The following is a 20393-nucleotide window of genomic DNA, read 5'->3' as shown; positions in this document are numbered from 1 at the left end:
GGGACACAGGCGAGGCTGCATCGGGGGACACAGGCGAGGCTGCATAGGGGGACACAGGCAAGGCTGCATCGGGGGACACAGGCAAGGCTGCATCGGGGGACACAGGCAAGGCTGCATCGGGGGACACAGGCAAGGCTGCATCGGGGGACACAGGCAAGGCTGCATCGGGGGACACAGGCAAGGCTGCATCGGGGGACACAGGCAAGGCTGCATTGGGGACACAGGCAAGGCTGCATTGGGGGACACAGGCAAGGCTGCATTGGGGGACACAGGCAATGCTGCATTGGGGGACACAGGCAAGGCTGCATCGGGGGACACAGGCAAGGCTGCATCGGGGGACACATGCAAGGCTGCATCGGGGGGACACAGGCAAGGCTGCATCGGGGGATACATGCAAGGCTGCATCGGGGGACACAGGCAAGGCTGCATCGGGGGACACAGGCAAGGCTGCATCGGGGGACACAGGCAAGGCTGCATTGGGGACACAGGCAAGGCTGCATTGGGGACACAGGCAAGGCTGCATTGTGGGACACAGGCAATGCTGCATTGGGGGACACAGGCAAGGCTGCATTGTGGGACACAGGTAATGCTGCATTGGGGGACACAAGCAAGGCTGCATTGTGGGACACAAGCAAAGCTGCATTGGGGACACAGGCAAGGCTGCATTGCGGGACACAGGCAAGGCTGCATTGGGGGACACAGGCAAGGCTGCATTGGGGGACACAGGCAAGGCTGCATTTGGTGGACACAGGCTGCATTTGGTGGACACTGGCTGCATTTGGTGAGACACAGTCTGCATTTGGTGAGACACAGGCTGCATTTGGTAAGACACAGACTGCATTTGGGGGACACAGGCTGGCTGTATTTTGTGGGACACAGGCTGCATTTGGTGGGACGCAGGCTGCATTTTGTGTGACACAGGCTGCATGTAAGAACGGACTCCGCTGGGGACACCTGATGGCATCTGGTGGCAGGCGACGTGGCTAGTGACATGCTTAGGGCTCCCACTGATTCTGCATTATGGTGAGTTGAATTATTTAATTTTATATTACAATGTAATAATAGAATTAATGCGCTTCAATTATCCTGACACCATAACAACCACGGTGCCGGGATGATTGAAGTGCTAACACCAGGTGTTTGGAGTATCTTTATCTGCTGATTGTTAAACTTTCTAGAATACACATATTTCTATTGTTGTGTAGGATCTGGGCCTGCTGTCCCTCCATCCCTCTCTCCCTCCATCCCTCATTCATCTCAGATGCTAACCACAGCACCTTAGAGCCACGCCCACTATTTAGCTGAAACCAATCCCATTTTCACCAAGTGGGAGTGGTCAAAAAGGAAGGGCGGTGTCTGGTGCCCCCCCATCCTAAAACTTCACCAGCCGCCACTGCTGGTGAGCAACATCTTCAAGCATTTATCAACGTTTACCAGCGTTTATCAGCGTTAGAGCATTTTTACCGCTGAAAAACGTCTCTCAGAACCCACTAGTTTTGGGTTATTTTCTCTGCTCAAAAACGCCACTGCCCAAAACTGCTGATAACAACCTATGTGTGCATGGACACATAGGATAACACGATGGAGAGTTTAATGAGGCCTTAAGAGCAGCGAACTTCTGTCAGCATAGAAAACGTATGAGATGAGCAGACTTGCCGCTGCTTTTAAAATTCAACATCCAGCCAGTCAGACGCAGTTCTAAGTACAGTATTTCACTATATAAACTCAATTTACTGTTAAAAATAAGTGTAAAATGCAAAACTCCGGTGGGTGTAACAAAATGTCCGCTTTCCCCCTTCTGTGTATCCTTACTATGGAGGAGTGTGGGGTGAAGCAAGATGGCGACGACGGAACGTCACATCCCTTACACATTCTGACGGGTCGCCAAATCTGATGAAACACCTCCTCTCTGCTCAGCTTATACTTGCATTCATTTTATGCAATGATTTCTTTTCAAAGGAGAGAAACTGACACTTGCTGACAAGAGAACTAAACTCCATCTTATTAACCAAGAACTTTACCCTGTAGTTTTTTTTTTTTTTTTTACACTTTATGTACTGGGTTAGTTACAATGAACCCCAGCGAGCTGCTGGGAGATTGAGATGGCCCGCTCCGCCCCCTCCACAGCTCATCGCTCCTATGAGCAAGAAGGGAGAAGAGCAGAGAGCTGTGACTGACAGTCTACAGCCCTCTGCTCATGGAGCTCCGAAAACTGAGTGATCGGCAGTGTTCGATTTCTTAGCTCTCAGTGTAGAGACGCCGGGGGACAGATACAGCATTGGACCCTTGCTGCGTCCACCGAGGTAAGTATTATGGAGAAAAAAAAATCCCATACTTCTCTTTTAATGCATAGAGGGGCAGGGCACACTTCCTGATCCCATTACTGGCCATTATAGTGGTCACATGATCAGTAACCCATCCCGCCAATTCCCAATCATGACGAACGTGGATATCAGATCCCCACCCTCCTCACCAGCTCGTGACCAAGGACTGGCCAGTCTCACACTGCGCTCACTTACGTAACAATGCCGCTCTCAGCTTCACCCGGGACACAAAGATTTTTCAGTTTGCAGGACCCAATCTAGGTGCCAGCAACCTGAGAGCGATTGTCACTGGGTAAATTAAAGGGATTGTAAAGTCTCATGGTTTTTCAGCTTAATGCATTAACACTAATGTATATCAATGCCATCTGTTTGTTGAATATCTAATATATGTATGATGCCATCAATACATGACTGTGGTCTATGAGGACTTCTTTTCAATGCTATATGGGCACATATACATCTCTACAATGACCTTTATATATATTATTTTTTTGTACTGTTGTACACTGCTTTACTTTTTCTCTTTTGCTCTGCAGCTTGCCCATCTGGATTGTCCAGCACACAAAGCTGCCTGGTTTCTATAACCGTGGGCGGCGCTTTGGAGTTTTAGATGGGTTAACAGCTCCATCTGTCCTCCATCTTGCCACTCCGGTGGACATGCGCAGTCCGCCGGTGAGGCTCGTTGTGTCAGCGGGCTGGGTGTGCGTGACGTCGCTCTGATGTGCTGATGCTTCGCGCAGGCGCGATGGGAGCGGGGCCGCACACACACAGCCGAGGGGGTGTTTACAGGATCTCCCTGCTGTCTTCCCCTCTCCATCAGCTGTTTGCAATTACTTGCGCCAGCTGATTGGAGAGGATTTTGACATAAAGACACTGCCGGCACACTTCCACACCCATCACTAATCTGCTGGATGTCGGGATGTGCGGCTGGCGTGTCTAACTACTCTCTATTGAAAGTAAAAGCCATAGATTTGGATAATAATTTTTCTATTTTCAGGGCTTTCCATCTTGGGCCCCAGTATATCCTTCTGGCCATCCCCCTGCCTTGGAATGTGAGAGATCTTTTTTTCTCTCTTGGGGATAGCAGCTACAGTACTAAGTCTCTCTCAGACTTTTCTGTTTTTGATGCCTATATGTTTTGAAATAGCAACCTTATTGACACAGCTCTTCATGTTACTTACCTTCATCTTTTATACGTTACATAATGAAATGTTGAAAACCACTATGTAAGTGGACAAATTCAATTTTTGACACAAATATGTATTATGATTACAATTTCCCATTTTTCCCATTTTTTCCCATTTTTAAACTGACTATTTTTTAATTATGTCATAGCTACATTCTCCTCTTCATACACCCCTGAAGAAGGACAAAAATTGTACTCCGAAATGTGTTGGGTGTAAGGAGGATATTCTATATGCTTTCTAGCACGCTGACAATATTCAACATTGTTTAGACAATTATTGTTTCATTTCTATATGTATTTTTAATGATGTTGTTTAACCATTGATAAAAAAATCTTTTTCAACTACAAATACTCTGTATACTCCTCTATTAGATACTACTATGTGCTTTTAAAGTCCATCTAGGAGAAATTTCTCTCTTTTTCTATAATACTGGATGTGGCACTCTACTAGCATTGCCATTCACCTCCCTCTCTTTTAGTAGTGGTTTTAGGCGTTTGCGTTTATTAGCAAAACTATTCTCCCACAAAAGCTTATGGCTCAAAAATGCTCATAAATACAGCATAGCCACGTTTTTGCATGGACACATAGGATAACATGCTGGGGAGTTTATTGGCTGTAGAAAAAATGCCTGAAGCCCAAAACAGCAGCAGCAACCAAAATTTGTTCCTTCACCTGCCAAGTAGTGCAATCTACAATGCAGTAATACAAAAATGTGTTTCCAATACAAAGCATTTTCAATGCTGCTGTTGCTGCAAAGCAAAGTTTACATGTACGGTGAAAAAACAATTAATCAAAAATAAATTAATTAAAAAGGAAGTGGGAACGAGTACTTTCCCCACTCCTAGGTAGGGAGAAAGGTTTAGAATTCCATGAGTTTATTCCAAATGAGGCCTCATTCACATGTGGCATACATAACCATAACCCAGTGGAGGTCCATGTTTACCCTCATGGGGATGCACAGGTGTTCTATGCATCCACATGCAGGCAGTCCTATTGTTGTCCTGGATGCATTTGAGGCTGTGTACCCACACCCACACAGATGTCATATTGGGAGCAGCAGCTGTGTCCGTTCAGTCACTGCGTCCCATTAATGGTACTGCCTGCTTAGGAATACACAGAGCACCTATGCATCCCCATGCGGGCAAACATGGCTCTTCATGAAATTAATAATGCAAATGTTGCGCACTGCCAGAAGTGAGACTGGTGCGAACCGTAGCCAGAATACGATCAGGAGGAATCACTGGAGCCGGAACCGACTCCATCTTGGAAGTGGAGGAAAATTGTCGTGACAAGGCGTCAGCCCTTACATTCTTAGTACCGGGTAAGAATGAGACAATGTAATTGAAACTAGACAAGAAAAGAGCCAATCGCACCCTTCTGGAAGAGAGGCGTTTAGCCTCAGACAAGAACGTGAGATTCTTATGGTCAGTAAGAATGAGAACAGGCACAGTGCTACCTTTGAGGAGATGTCTCCATTCTTTCAAGGCTAAAATGATAGCTAACAGCTCTCTTTCACCAATTTCGTAATTGCACTCCACAGAGGCCAATTTCTTGGAAAAGTAGCCACAAGGATGCATAGCACTCTCAGAGGTAGGACATTGAGACAGAAGGGCACCAACTCCAGTCTCAGAAGCATGAACCTCAAGGATAAAAGGTAACGTAGGATCAGGATGTGCCAACACAGGAGCAGAAACAAAGGCAGCCTTGAGACTCTCAAAGGCCTTAATGGACTCCAGAGACCAACTCTGTGGGTTAACGTCCTTTCTGGTCATATCAGTCAGGGGCTTGACCAGAGACGCAAAGTTACGAATAAACTTCCGATAATATTTGGCAAAGCAGAGGACGTAAACCCATGGGTCGGGGCCACTGTAGGACTGCTCAAAGTTTCTCTGGGTCCATCGAAAAACTAGCAGTGGAAATGACATAACGCAGGAATTTAACCTGTTCACGATGGAATTCGCACTTCTCCAATTTACAATAGAGATTGTTCTCTCTTTGTTTCTGAAGAACAGAACAGGGACTTGGAAAATATGAGGATATCATCGAGATAAACCACCACACATAACTGCAACAAATCTCGGAGGACATGCCGGGGCATTACAAAGGCCTTACGAGGTACTCATAATGGCTTGTTCTGGTATTCAATTCAGTTTTCCACTCGTCGCCCTCCTTAATCCCCACGAGATTGTATGCCCCTCTCAACTCAAGCTTTGTGAAAACCCTTGCTCCCTTGAGGCGGTGAAATAACTCCATAATGAACGGAATCAGAATCGAATGAAACGATTGAGACCCCTATAATCAATACAAGGTCTCAGTTCACCACTCTTCGTCTTCACAAAGAAGAAATCAGCACCAGCAGGAGATGAGTATTTGTGGCTGAAACCTAGAGAAAGTGCGTCTGCAACATACTCCTCCATGGCCCTATCCTCCAAGACCGACAAAGGGTAAACCCGGCCAAGAGCAGGTATGGCACCAGGTTGAAGGTCAATTACGCAATCATATGACCGGTGTGGAGGCAAACTACTGGCTTGACCTTTGTCAAAGACATTGCTAAAATCACGGTACTCCTCCGGCAGGGAGGAGAGTGAAGAGGTGCACAGGGCCTTGGCTACCTTCTGGAAGCCTGTCTTATTGCATTGTGTCGACCAGGAGAGAACCTCAGCACAGAGCCAATCAAAAGAGGGGTTGTGCCTCTGTAACCAAGGATAACCAATAACCAGTGGAAACTTAGGTGGGGAAATAACTTGGAATTGGATTATCTCATGGTGAGGAGCCCCCTACGGCCATGGACAACAGAACAGACTCATGAGTCACATGGGCAGGCTGTAGAGGTCTCCCGTCAAGAGCCTCAATGGCAAGTGGAGTGTCATGCAGCAGCAGCGGAATCGAGTGCTTCGATACAAAGGCAGCATCAATGAACAGGCCTGCAGCCCCAGAGTCGATTAGAGCCTGCATCTCGACAGACAACTCAGCCCAAGAAAGGGTCACCAAAACCAGGGGCTTATCCTTCCGGATAACTGGGGACGAAATAATGACAGGACCTCAAGGTTCGGGCATTGCATGGGTAGGAAAGGACAAGACTTCAAAAAGTGACCTGCCTAGCCACAATAAAAGCACAATCTCTCCCTGCTCCTAAGGGTTTGTTCATCTGCAGAGAGACGCGTGAAGCCCGAGTGCATGGGTTCATCGTTGCAGACCAGTACAAAATATTTTACAGCGCACACATGCAAGAATGACATTTCCTACAAGGCTAGTTAAAAACACCTGAACATATTCAAAAAATATGGGGGTTTGGTCACACTATATGGTCATATAGTGCTAAGCCCACTTACTGCGACAAAGTACCTCAAATTAGTGGGTCCTACTCTAGTAATAGAATGGAAGATCCTTTGTCTCAACCATGGGAGCTAAACTCCTCTATGTGGGAGAACTGAAGGGGATACATCCTATACACTGGTGGCCACTAAATAAGAGGTAATGAGGAGGGGGAGGGGTGCTCCAGCCCCAAAAAACCTGGTCAGGGTCTATTCCAATATACAAGTACATATTTGGGGGGCACACCCTACAATGCGTTTAAATTCAAGATGGTGCTGCTATAAGACCTACAACCAGACCAGGTTTATTTGGGCTGGAGCACCCCTCCCCCTCCTCATTATCTATGCTTTATGCTCCCACTGGGATCTGTGTTAGTGATCTAGTAGACCTGCCTCCTGAACCTCCCAGGGTTCAATCCACAGCAGTCAGTCCTAGGGTCCACTACCTTAGCTGTGCACTCCTGACTTCTACGAAGTGCATCTGTCACCTGGTCTCAGGTGACCTGACAGTATGCTGATAATGAATGGTGAATGCGCTTTATCAACAGTTTGTGTGAAGCAGCCCTCACAAAGTTGTCATTTCCTGTTTTGTACCCTCCACATGCTCAACAGCGTACAAGTTGAATTTTTTGATTTTCGGTATCACTGATCATGGCCAAATTATTTTAAGAGGTGGGGCTAGCACGCGTGCGCGCGCCCCTCGGAGGCACGCGCGCTCCGCCGCGTACAGTGTGACCGTGTCACGGAGCCTCAGAACGGGGGAAGTGCCTATGTAAATAAGGCATTTCCCTGTTCTGCCTTCTGTCACGACAGAGATCACTGCTCTCTGTCATCGAGAGCAGTAATCGCAGTCATGTGAGTTGAAGCCCATCCCCCCCCACAGTTAGAATCACTCCCTAGGACACACTTAACTCCTTCATCGCCCCCTAGTGGTTAACCCCTTCACTGCCAGTGTTATTACACAGTAATCAATGCATTTTTATAGCACTGATCACTGTATAAATGACAATGGTCCCAAAATAGTGTCAAAAATGTCCGATGTGTCCGCTATAATGTCGCAGTCCCGATAAAAATCGCAGATCGCCGCCAGTGCTAAAAAAAAAAAAATTATAATAAAAATGCCATAAAACTATCCCCTATTTTGTAGACGCTATAACTTTTGCGCAAACCAAACAATATGCGATTTTTTGGGGGGATATTTCTTATAGCAAAAAAAAAGTAAAAAATATTGCATTTTTTTCAAAATTGTCGCTCTTTTTTTATTTATAGCGCAAATAATAAAGCCCGCAGAGGTGATCAAATACCACCATAAGAAAACTCTTGGGGGAAAAAAGGACGTCAATTTTGTTTGGGTGCAATGTCGCACGACCGCGCAATTGTCAGTTAAAGCGACGCAGTGCCAAATCGCAAAAAGTGCTCTGGTCAGGAAAGGGGTAAAATCTTCCAGGGCTGAAGCGGTTAATGTACCAAATGTTGATTCTTTTTTGCTTTATGTTTGACTTTTGCAGACTATAAATACATTTTTTATAAGTGTAAACTAATCATACCCCTTCTAATCTGTATTAAATCTAGTTGCATACAAAAGTATTTGGTTGTGCACACATGCAAGTCCTTGAGTAGAAAGTGTAATGGGGGGAGGGGAAAGAAAAACCAAAAAAAAAAAATACCTGCTCCAATGCTGAATTTCAGGGCTCTATTAATTCTTTTGTGGACTAGGTAAACCATGAATATGTCAACTAACTGTGAATTCTCTCTAAGCACAAAAAACAAAAACAAAAAAAAAAACACAAAATGTAAAAAAAATTGGCGTGGCCCCCCCCCCCCCCCAAAATCCATACCAGGCCCTTTGGATCTGGCATGGATTTTAAGGGGAACTCCACGCCAAAATTTAAAAAAAAATAGGCGTCAGGTCCCCCCCAAAGTCTATACCAGACCCTTATCTGAGCATGCAGCCTGGCAGGTCAGGATAGGGGGGGACGAGTGAGCCCTCCCCCTCCTGAACCGTACCAGGCCACATGCCCTTAACATGGGGGGGTGGGTGCTTTGGGGCGGCGGGCTGGGCTGTGGTATTTGGGGTCTATGGGTGGGGGCCTTATCGGAATCTGGAAGGACCCTTTAATAAGGGGTCCCCCAGATCCCGGCACCCCCCATGTAAATGGGTATTGGGTATGTCCTACCCATTCACCTAATAAGTGTCAAAATGTAAAAACCACAAGAGATGGTTTTTGACAAATCTTTTATTAAAAAAAGAAAAAAAAAGGGTCCCGCGATGTACATCCACTGTTCATCATGCCACCTGACGGACCCAATAAAAATAGAAAAAACTAACAAAGCTCCGCCTCGATGGGAGGCCTTCTGCCGACTGCTGTCTCTTCACTTTGACAGCTGTTATATAGGCAAGGCCGAGGCCAACTGGTAAAGTAACCGGATAATAATACAGTGATCAGTGGTAAAAATATGCACTGACATTGTACTAATGGCACTGGCAGGGAAGGGGATAACATCAGGGGCGATCAGGGGTTAAATGTGTACCCTCAGTGTGTTTACCAACTGTATGGGGGATGGGCTGCCTGGGACAACACACAGATCCATCTTCCTGCTTAGCAGAAAGACAGGATCTGTGTGTCATCCCCTAATAGATAATAGAACGGAGATCTGCCTTGTTTACTTCGGCAGATCTCTGTTCTGTCTCTGCGGAGTCCGCTCAGCGGCGGACGGGTGCCCACAGATCGCCGTGTACAAGCCCAAGGTACACCTACAGCGATTTGTGCAGCCGAGCCAACCTGCCGCAGTATAAGTGGTTAATGAGAGTACAACATTTAGCAATTAACATGGTTGATGATTAAAACAGGCACATCTGAGTATGCAGGCATCCGGGGTAAAGCTTTCCACATAGACCATCCTCCACACCGACAGCTCTCACCGCTGTCAGTCTGCAATCATGACTGGGAAGACTACCCTGCAGTAGAGTGATCTGAAAGCAAGGCTTGAAGCTCTCAGGGAGCGCAGCATGGAAGAGATGGCGGTGCGGAGGACAGTCTATGTGGATAGCTTTACCCCGGATGCCTGTATACTTAGATGTGCCTGTATTATTTATCAACCATGTGAGTTTCTAAATGTTGTACCTTCATTGAGGCTGGGTTCACACCTCCGACGGATGCAGCTCGCAGCAGGGGTCTGGTGCGTCCTTGTTCTCTGTTTTAGGGACGAAACAGAACCACATTTTTGCCTGAATCCGGCCCTGAAACGGAGCCAAAGACGCACAGCGTTCCTGTGCAAGCCACTCCACAGCCGCAATGGAGATATGTGAACTGGATTTACACAAACACACACCTCCAGCTCTGCAGCCCTGCAGCTCTGATTGGCCCTCTTATGACTCATTCCCACTTCCTTCCTGGAGAACTCTCAGGGGAGTGAGAGAGAGAGCTGTGCATGATGTCATAAGCCTAGGCTTTTTACCAGACAAGAAACAGGAAGTGGGCTATATAAGGTATTTACTGGCAGAAAAAACATTTTTTACTATCCAAAGTTAAAACAACAAGGGCAGAGGATTTAATAAATGGAAAGTTGAAAAAATGACTGAAGGTCCACTTTAATAAGGAAACATTTGTTCAGAATTGCGTTGGGATTTTCCTGTTGATCACCGATATTGACCAAGCTGTATGTCTTCTGCCAGTTTTCTTAGGTGTATCTCAGACTAGTAGGGTAAATGTATCTTTATAGTGTACAATGTAGTATTCATATGCCATTTTGTGTTTAACTATGGTACTATTTTATTGACCTATTAGTCTTTTATCATGTTTGCAATAAAGATTGGCACTTTGGATGTTTCTTTTATACCGATTATTCTGGGATGTTGGCAGAATATCTTGCTTGAACATATCACCTAGCTTCACCCTTTAGTTTCAAAGGTCACAATCAGAGTCAAAGGTCAAGTCATTGGTTTTAGTTTTTTTTTGTTGTTGTTTAGTGTCAAAGTGTGGATAAAACATATCGAGAGTAACTTCAGGGACTTATTATGTACAGCCTGGAGGAAAGAAGGGAAAGGGGAGACATGATTGAAACCTTTAAATACATCAAGAGGGTAAATAAGGTTCAGGGAGGCAGTTTTTTCAATATGAAATCAAAATCAAGAACACGGTACATGACCTCAAACTAACTGGAGGGAAGTTCAAAATTAATCTTATAAAGTATTATTTTACTGAAAGGGTAGTTGATGATTGGAATAAACTACCAGCGGAGGTAGTGAGACAGTCAACAGTAAATGGCTTCAAACATGCTTGGGATAAACATAGATTCATAGTCAGACAACAAAGTTAACAAAAAAAAAAAAAAACAATCAAGAACAACAACCCCCCCCCAAAAAAGTGGGCATACTCGATGGACTATGCTGTCTTTTTCTGCTGTCACTTTTCTTTGTTTCTTTAGGGACCTACTACATGAACAAGCAACAAATAATATTCATATCTGTAGTATTGCCATGAACATCATCAAAGTAGTAGGAGAATTTCCTTATTTCTTTTTTTTTGGTTGTGGGTGATGGTAATAGCGAGAAATGAGCAGCTTCATTTTACAATTTTTTACTAGTTTGAGACAGTTTTCCTTGAACAATAAAAAAATAGGAGACATCCATTACCATTTAGCACCAAAAAAAGGCTCAAATTATCCTGAAAAAAAGATATAATTTACCTGGACACAATAAGCAGTTGTGATATGTGCAATTGTACTAACTCATGCCAAAGTTGCAAAACTCTGTTCAGGCATTAAGATTTGTTTTATCGTTAGGCAATAAGAGGTTTAGGAGACCTCCAAATCTATTAACAACTTGCTGCCCAGTGACGCACCAATACATCGCTGGATTGTAGGAAAATTGTGACCTGGAGCACGATCTATAGTCATGTGCCTCTATCCCGAAATCTGTACATACAAGTTTGCATTCCAGTGGGACTTTAAATAAAGCACATGACATCAAAGTAGTAAAAGTCAATACAAATGATTACCAATGTATTAGTCCAATTATAAACAGATCTGATAGCAATGAAATATATATATATATATTAATATAAAACTGAAGAGCTGATGAGTAGCTATAGAGGAGCTGCAATATAACACATAAGCTTTTTTTTTCCAGACACAAGAGTGAATGGCAATGACATCTGGTGAGCTTTATTCTTAAGGGAGTAGAATTGACACTAATCACATTGGTGGAGGATATTTGGTGTTTCAGTGGCAGTTTTTTCCACCTATTTCATCACCATCTGTTGAACTTTATTTCTTGCACTGAGTTAAAATATTGTCTTATTGTCTAATGCCCTGTACACATGGTTGGACATTGATTGGACATTCCGACAACAAAATCCATGGATTTTTTCCGACGGATGTTGGCTCAAACTTGTCTGGCATACACACGGTCACACAAAGTTGTCGGAAAATCCGATCATTCTGAACGTGATGACGTAAAACACGTACGTCGGGACTATAAACGGGGCAGTAGCCAATAACTTTCGTCTCTTAATTTATTCTGAGCATGCGTGGCACTCTGTGCGTCGGATTTGTGTACACACGATCAGAATTTCTGACAACGGATTTTGTTGTCGGAAAATTTTATAGCCTGCTCTCAAACTTTGTGTGTCGGAAATTCCTATGGAAAATGTGTGATGGAGCCCACACACGGTCGGAATTTCTGACAACAAGGTCCTATCACACATTTTCCATCGGAAAATCCGACCGTGTGTACGGGGCATATGTGTATATATTTATATATTTTTTCATGGACACTTATTTTGGTTTCACAAGGTTTATTAGTGCACTACTGTGAAACTTTTATTTATTATAGCATGATTTATGTTTCATAAATTTTCCTTTCAATAAATTTTTATTATTATTAATAAAAATGTCAGACAATACATTTGTAACAAACAGTACAAAGGATAAAGGTATAAGGGAACAAGAGGTACCAATAAATCCGAGGCGAAGCCTCGTAAGTTTCATCAATGTTATTTGTTTACTATGTTTAAGTAGCAGCACAATTGTATTTTCATTCAAGAGCACGGTGCGCACATATAGAATAGGCAAAATACATACCTGCTTTAAGAGACATACCTGCTTTGCCATGGAATCTCATTAGATGGATCTGTCTTACCTCATTTCTAAAAGGAGTGAGTCCCAAGAGCACACATCATGATACAATGTCTCGGTGTGGGGGATTCCTCCATCCACCTTGTTTGTGTGCACAGCGACTAACCAAAAAAATATGTAACAGTGTATGGCCAGCATAAACACCTTTAGAAAGATTTATATATCAGCATATACGTGTCAATATTTATTTTGGATCAGTTAGTCTTACCAAATATCCTATCAGATTTGCCTGTGATACATCAAGCAAACATTTTTAAAAAGTTATATAAGCACACACCCACTACATCATGTAGTAACCCCTGGAATCTGGATTCAGCTGACCACATAGAGCTAAGAGCAATGTAAAGTAAGCTGATGTTTACAGAGTTGCAATGTTTGCTAGGTATCATTAGCAATTTGCAGATTGATTTCACTTCTTGCCAACTCTTGCTCTTTAAGTAGTGGCCCAAGTTCTGCCTTTAAAGCGTTTAACTCAAAAAATAAAAAAATAAAAAAATAAATGGATCCTGCTCCTTTAAAGCATATTATGACACAATGCTTATCCTGTGTCATTTGGCCCCCTGTAACACCTAAAAAACCTGTCTGATCCTGGCAGTTTCTCCCCACCCCCCTGTAAACTGAGCACGGTGTATCAAGGCTCCTGAGCCCAGACACCGTGGTCAGTTTACTGGCCTCAGTCATCAGCAGCCTGCTATCTGCTCTCCTCTCTGCCACTGTGTCCTCCTCCCCCCTCCCCTCTCTGTCTGTGTGTGAGCCACCCCTCCTCCCTCCTGCTGCTCTCGTAACACTAACCTGTATACACCATCAGCACTGCCTCCTATTGCAGTGTTCCCCTCTGTGAATGATCTATAACTATAAATGCTATAAATACCTCATTTAAGAGCTGAGACTGCGATCACATGACCAGCCAGCTCTCTCCTACTCTCCTTCTCCCCTCCTGACTGACATCAGCAGAGGAATCTCAGCCCCGCCCGCTGCATCTCTCAGAGGAGGAAAAGAGAAACTGGCCAGTCATGTGATCGCAATCTCGGCAGTAAAATAAGGTATTTGCAGCATTTCTTTTTATAAATCACACACAGAGCTGGATACGACAATAGGAGGCAGTGCTCATGGTGTATACAGGTTAGAGTGGCTTAACAACCACTTTAAGTGTGACAAAGTTGAACATACAGGAGGTAAGCCACTTTGCCTCCTGTCCACCATGGTGTCCTTCCTATACAATATGTGTGTAATTGTGAGTTCCAGCTGCAATCAGTAGCCATCACCAATGCAGTCTGCATTCAGTTTAAAGCAAAGTAGCACAGAGACAAGAAAGCCTTTTGCTACCACTCAGTGCAAAGCATCTACACTAGATATGTTACCAAGAACTTTGATCAAGAAGATATCTGTCCATCCCTGCACAAGTGGTGGGGCCCACTGTAATCCATATACATCACTGACAGTGGCACACCCATGGTACTTCTGCTTCAACTCCTAAAGTATATGCGAATCCATATATATATATGTATATATAAAACTGTGCAAAAGTTTTAGACGGGTGTGAAAAAATGCTTTAAGTTAACGAGCTTGTAAAGGCTGAAGGTATTTTACCTTGATGCATTTGATGCATCAAGGTAAAAAACATTCTGGGTGGAGTCCCCCCCCTCAGCCCCCCAATACTTACCTGACCCCATCTCAATCCAGCAATGTGCACGAGAGCCTCAGCTCTTCCAGGTCTCTCCCTCCTCATTGGCTGAGACGCAGCAGCAGGGTACATTAGCTCCCGCTACTGTCAATCACAGCTAGTGAGCCAATGAGGAGAGAGCGGGCCGACCTGCAATCCGTGTGTGAATGCTGCTTGCTCTGGGGGCACTAGCAGGAGGGAGGGGCCTGGAGTGCCAGCGGGGGACCCAAGAAGAGGTGGATTAGGGCTACTCTGTGCAAAACCACTGCACAGAGCAGGTAAGTAAACCATGTTTGTTTGTTTTTTAAATATCTAAACCTTTAATATCACTTTAAGAAAGCTTTCAGAAATAGAAGTATTAATAGTTTTTTTGGTATTAATTAACAAAATGAATTAAAAAAAAGTACTGTATTTATTGGCGTATAACACACACTTTTTCCCCCTGAAAATAGAGGGCAAATCACGGGTGCTATACGCCGATAGTGTACCTTGGAGAGGAAGGAGGGGGATGAGAACCGACGGAATTCACAGAGCCATCATCTCCTGTATAATCAGCTCTCACTCGGCTCTGACGGCGCACACACACAGTCCCGCCTCCGACACCGGCATTGGACCAGTGTTCTGTCAATCACAGGAGCTGGTCCAATGCCAATGGCGGAGGCGGGACTGTGTATGTGACTGCCGACAGAACCGAGTAAACAGGAGATGACGGCTCTCTGATTTCCTGCATGAGAGATGGTGAGGCTGCAGATGAGCATCAGGCTGCATTGATGGGAGATGGGCGCAGATGAGGCTGCAGATGGGCACATATCAGGCTGCATTAAGGCTGCAGATGGGCACAGATCAGGCTGCATTGAGGCTGCAGATGGGCACAGATCAGGCTGCACTGAGGCTGCAGATGGGCACAGATCAGGCTGCATTGAGACTGCATATGGGCACATATCAGGCTGCATTGAGGCTACAGATGGGCACTAATCAGGCTGCATTGAGGCTGCAGATGGGCACATATCAGGCTGCATTGAGGCTGCAGATGGGCACAGATCAGGCTGCATTGAGGCTGCAGATGGGCACAGATCAGGCTGCAGATGGGCACAGATCAGGCTGCATTTAGGCTGCAGATGGGCACAGATCAGGCTGCAGATGGGCACAGATCAGACTGCATTGAGGCTGCACATGAGAACTAATCAGGCTGCATTGATGGGCACTGACCATTATTTTGCTTCAAAGTGGTTTATTTTGAAAAAACGTTTTTTTCCTGAAACTTCCCTCTTAAATTGAAGGTGCGTGTTATACGCCTGTGCGTATTATACGCCGATAAATACGGTAAATGAACAGAAGAGAAATATGAATCAAATCATTCTAGGTACACTTTTACACAGTTTTTGAAGGAACATCTTCCGACATCCAAGGGAAGTAAACATGATGTGTCTTTCATCTGCTGCATTAAAGTGATTGTAAAGTCTTGTTTTTTTTTTTCTTTTAAAATAACAAACATGTTATACTTACCTGCTCTGAGCAGTTGGTTTTGCACAGGGCAACCTGGATCCTCCTCTTCTCGGGTCCCTATTCTGTGCTACTGGCCCCTCCCTCCTGTCGAGTGCCCCCGCAGCAAGCAGTTTGCTATGGGGGCACCCAAGCCAAGTCACAGCTCTCTGTGTCCATTCAGACATGGAGCCACGACCCGGCCCCACCTCCTCTCTCTCCTGATTGGCTAACTGACTTTGATTGACAGCAGCGGGAGCCAATGGCTTCGCTGCTGTGTTTTAGCCAATCAGGAGTGAGAGTCTCGCATGGCCGACACACTCGTGGACATCGCTGCACAGAGATGGGGCTCAGGTAAGTATTAGGGGGTGCTGGGGAGGGTGGGTTCCTGCACCTATTCTTTGAGAAAAAAGCCCTGATCTTAATGCATATAATGCATTAAAATAAAGGGGTTGTAAAGTCAGAAGGTTTTTTAAGTTTGCTTGGCTATGGTTTTCAGCATTATCCGTTTCTCTGTGCTTCTGCAAAAGTGCTTAAGCAGCACATCAGGAAACCCCAGTCTACTTTGAAATCTTTGCCTGGGAAAGAACCTGCTGATGCAGTATAACTAACTTGTGTGCCCAGTCTTGCCATGGTGTATGACCAGTGACATGAAACTGTCTTTCACAACCTCACCTTAGTAGCAGAGTTTGGATGTTCCTCGCGCAGTTTTATTCCTCCTACACAGCTGTTACTGTTTCAGTTAATGATTGTGTTTCAGCTTGCATATGAAATTGATGATCATTAGCACCTGCTTGATAAATGATAATATGATAAAATTAAACAATTAAAATATGTATTTTTGAAAAAAATCTTACTTTACAGCATTTATAGATATCTGTTCACATAATCACATAATCTGTTTTCAGCTGCATAAGGGGCTTAGAAAGGCGGGGGTAGTGAAACAGCAGCACACTGATCTTCCCAGTCAATGGCTGTACAGGGGAGCATGTCAGCACAAATCTTGGCTATTGGAGGACAGGCAGGCTGTTCTCCCAGCACAGCTAGAAAACTGAGCACACTGGGAAGGATGTTCTCTCATGCCTAGCATGGTCAGTTTGAAAAGGGAATGCAGGGGAATGGCAGAAGGACCAAGAATTTCACACAAATGAAGCAATATGAAGAGAACAGAATACTTTTTAACCCGAGTATGTTACACAACAGACACAAATCAGGTTTATGAAATGTTGAGGTAACATATTCTTTAACAAATATATGGATGAGAATACATATACATACAGAATTCTTTATAGCTTTGTTATTTTTGTATATTTGGAGTTTACCTTTAATTTAAACAATTATTTTCTATACAATATGTATGCTTTTGAATAGTTTCCTTTTACCAAAATTGGTTTTATAGAAAAATAACACATTGTCTCACTGCCCTAAGCTTTCCTGGCACTGACATTTAACATGGATTTTCTTAATTATAATGATTGTTTACGTAACTACTAAATCATCAATTAACGACTTTTATGATGCCACAAGCAGTGTTAACAAAAAGATTGTGTGTAAGAGATAAATCTAGATAATATGCGGTTTATAGTGTACAAAATATGGAGAGTAAATTCCATGCTGCATTTCAGTTTTAATAAGAACTCCAGTTCAAACCAAACAGTTTCTAATGGCAGACCTCTTTTATTATAATAAAGGATTTACTATTTTGTTTTTGCATCTGAGTCAATGTGACTTGAAATAGCTTACCAGTGATAGGATCGCTAAAAAATGCATAGAAAATATTCACCTGTTTTAATAATGTCACTCCCTTGCTGGCTGGATTCACAAATTGTCAATCCCTAGCTGCTGTGAATGCTGCATAATGTCATTGACCAGCGATGGACTGAATGCCCTGTAAACCAATCCTGTCCCTGGCAAGTTGTTGCCAGGGACAGGAGCACAAGTGTAACATGGCCCATATGCTCTAATGAAGAAAAAAACATCATATCTTTACTGCTGTTCACATAGATGCTTCTGGCTAGTAACCAGAAAACAAGTTTGTTGCATAGCCCTGAAGAAGGGGGAAGTGTTTACTGGCCCTTGAACGTGTTGTCTGTCTTTTTGTGCAAAACAGAAAGTTAGTTTGGCCTCCTCTATCATTTGGTCTGACGCTCCTTATGTTGGTATATTAACATATGAAGCACAGGAAAAAAATTCCTATTGGTTTATCAGAACCGTTTTCAAACAGCTTTCATTGTAAAAACATCCAAACAGACTAAGGCAATCTTCTACTAACCGTTTCTATTGAAACACTGAAAAAATAAGATTTGTTGGTGATACTTTTTCTTTATCCAAGTAGCACTACCCCCGTAGGGGTTTCAGATGGTAGGGTTCCCCACGCCTACACAGCCAGGCAAGTAAAATTTTCAGCTTTCATCCAGACACAAGGAACAGTCTTTGAGCTTTGTTTTTATGTTTTATTAGGGGTAATAACTTGGATGGGGAATAGGAATTATGGGATGTTCAACTTAATAGCAACGAAAGCCAGGGACAACTTCCTCCCTATCTACAACTTCAGCTTGGGTTCTTTACTCCCGGACACTGACAGTCTCTAAGTAAAAAGATGCAACAGCCCCTTAAGGACTAGGAACTCTACTGCATCCTGGAGTACCTCCAACTCTCTTGTAGACGCTAGTCCCAGCTCTACCACCTGCAGGAAATGCCAGCCCACCTAGCTGCTTCTTCACCAATTTACATGACTGACTCTTCACCAGTCTACCCGACTGCTCCAGACATCTCCCAAGGCAAGGTTGGGAAAGATTTACGCACACCGCCATCTTCCAGTGAAACCTGCTACACGTGGCAATCTCTCCCCTTGTAAGTCCCTGCACTGTGCTGTAGTACTCACACCATCCTCCTTGCTCCTGCAACAGCCCCTTAAGGACTAGGAACTCTCAGTTCCTTTAGGAAGTAGCACAAAGTGTTGTAAACTGCATCCTGGAGTACCTCCAACTCTCTTGTAGACACTGGTCCCAGCTCTACCACCTGCAGGAAATGCCAGCCCACCTAGCTGCTTCTTCACCAATTTACCTGAATGACTCTTCACCAGTCTAACGCAGTGTTTCTCAACTCCAGTCCTCAAGGCACACCAACAGGTCATGTTTTCAGGATTTCCACTATTTTGCACAGGTGATTTGATCAGTTTCACTGCCTTAGTAATTACCATAGCTGTTTCATCTGAGGGAAATCCTGAAAACATGACCTGTTGGTGCGCCTTGAGGACTGGAGTTGAGAAACACTGGTCTAACTGACTGACTCTTCACCAGTCTACCTGACTGCTCCAGAGGTCTCCAAAGGCAAGGTTAGGAAAGATTTACGCACACCGCTATCTTCCAGAGAGAACTGCTACACATGGCCATCTCCCCCCTTGTAAGTCCCTGCACTGTGCTGTAGTACTCACACTGTCCTCCTTGCTTCTGCTGCCTCTCAGAGAAGACTCCCTCCAAACTGCTTCTGTTGTTGTTCCTCCCAGGCCAGCCCGAGGCAGAGCACCTCCCTCCCCAGACTAGGGGGTTTGCCACAAGGGCCACCGACAGTCCCCTCAGCACTCCATCTCCATCTTCCAATCAACAGTATCTGCCAGAATGACTAATCCACACTTAAGGGCTTGCTCACCCCCCTTGCCAGGCCCACTTCCTGGGGGTTGGCCGAGCTCCTCTGAGTATGCAGATCAATCCTCCTGGCCTCTGCCCACTAACCTCTAGAAGTTTCTCCAAACTTCCAGATCCAGTGGGAGGCACCAGAGACCTGCCTGCATGAGTCATCCAGCCTGAACTCAAGTAAAACCTGACGTGTTTTGTCTACTCGCACACTAGAGGGTGTTACATCTATTTGATTGTTTTTGAGTTAAAAATTGGTTGAAACTGCTTACAAACTTACACACTCTAAAGCTGGCCATACACTATACCATATACAAATCTAAGAAATCCACTGATTTAGTATTAAATCATGTGTAAAATAAAAATCTGCACTAACCCAAATAGACATATAAATATAAATGTGGGGGAGGTGCTGCTGCTTAAAATAGCCTGAATACTCAGCTAATAGTGTATATATATATATATATATATATATATATATATATATAAAATAGGTAGAGCCTCTGGTCCCAGTCGATGCCTTGTATTGGGAAATGTATCGGATGGAGCAGAATTCCCTGACGCCACCACGTATCAACCAGTTGGTTAGAGCCGTGGCTGTTTGTTCAATTTTTTACCATCTTCTTGGATGTAAGTGTTACTATGTTTTA

General features: G+C 44.3%; 1 protein-coding gene across 1 annotated transcript in view; it reads right to left on the bottom strand.

Annotated features, from left to right (window-relative positions):
* TFRC (transferrin receptor) overlaps positions 1 to 13089 on the bottom strand; it is a gene marked incomplete in the record, with an annotated part of 89599 nt that extends 76510 nt beyond the window's left edge. The window contains 1 exon segment of the mRNA XM_073626440.1: positions 12968 to 13089. Within this exon segment, the coding sequence (XP_073482541.1) occupies positions 12968 to 12972 (5 nt within the window).
* Positions 13090 to 20393: the final 7304 nt, after the last annotated feature.

The sequence above is a fragment of the Aquarana catesbeiana genome, linkage group LG04, assembly GCF_042186555.1.
Source record: "Aquarana catesbeiana isolate 2022-GZ linkage group LG04, ASM4218655v1, whole genome shotgun sequence".
In the NCBI taxonomy this organism is placed as follows: domain Eukaryota; kingdom Metazoa; phylum Chordata; class Amphibia; order Anura; family Ranidae; genus Aquarana; species Aquarana catesbeiana.
The sequence above is the reverse complement of the archived record's forward strand: the minus strand, read 5'-3'. Positions and strand labels throughout refer to the sequence as shown.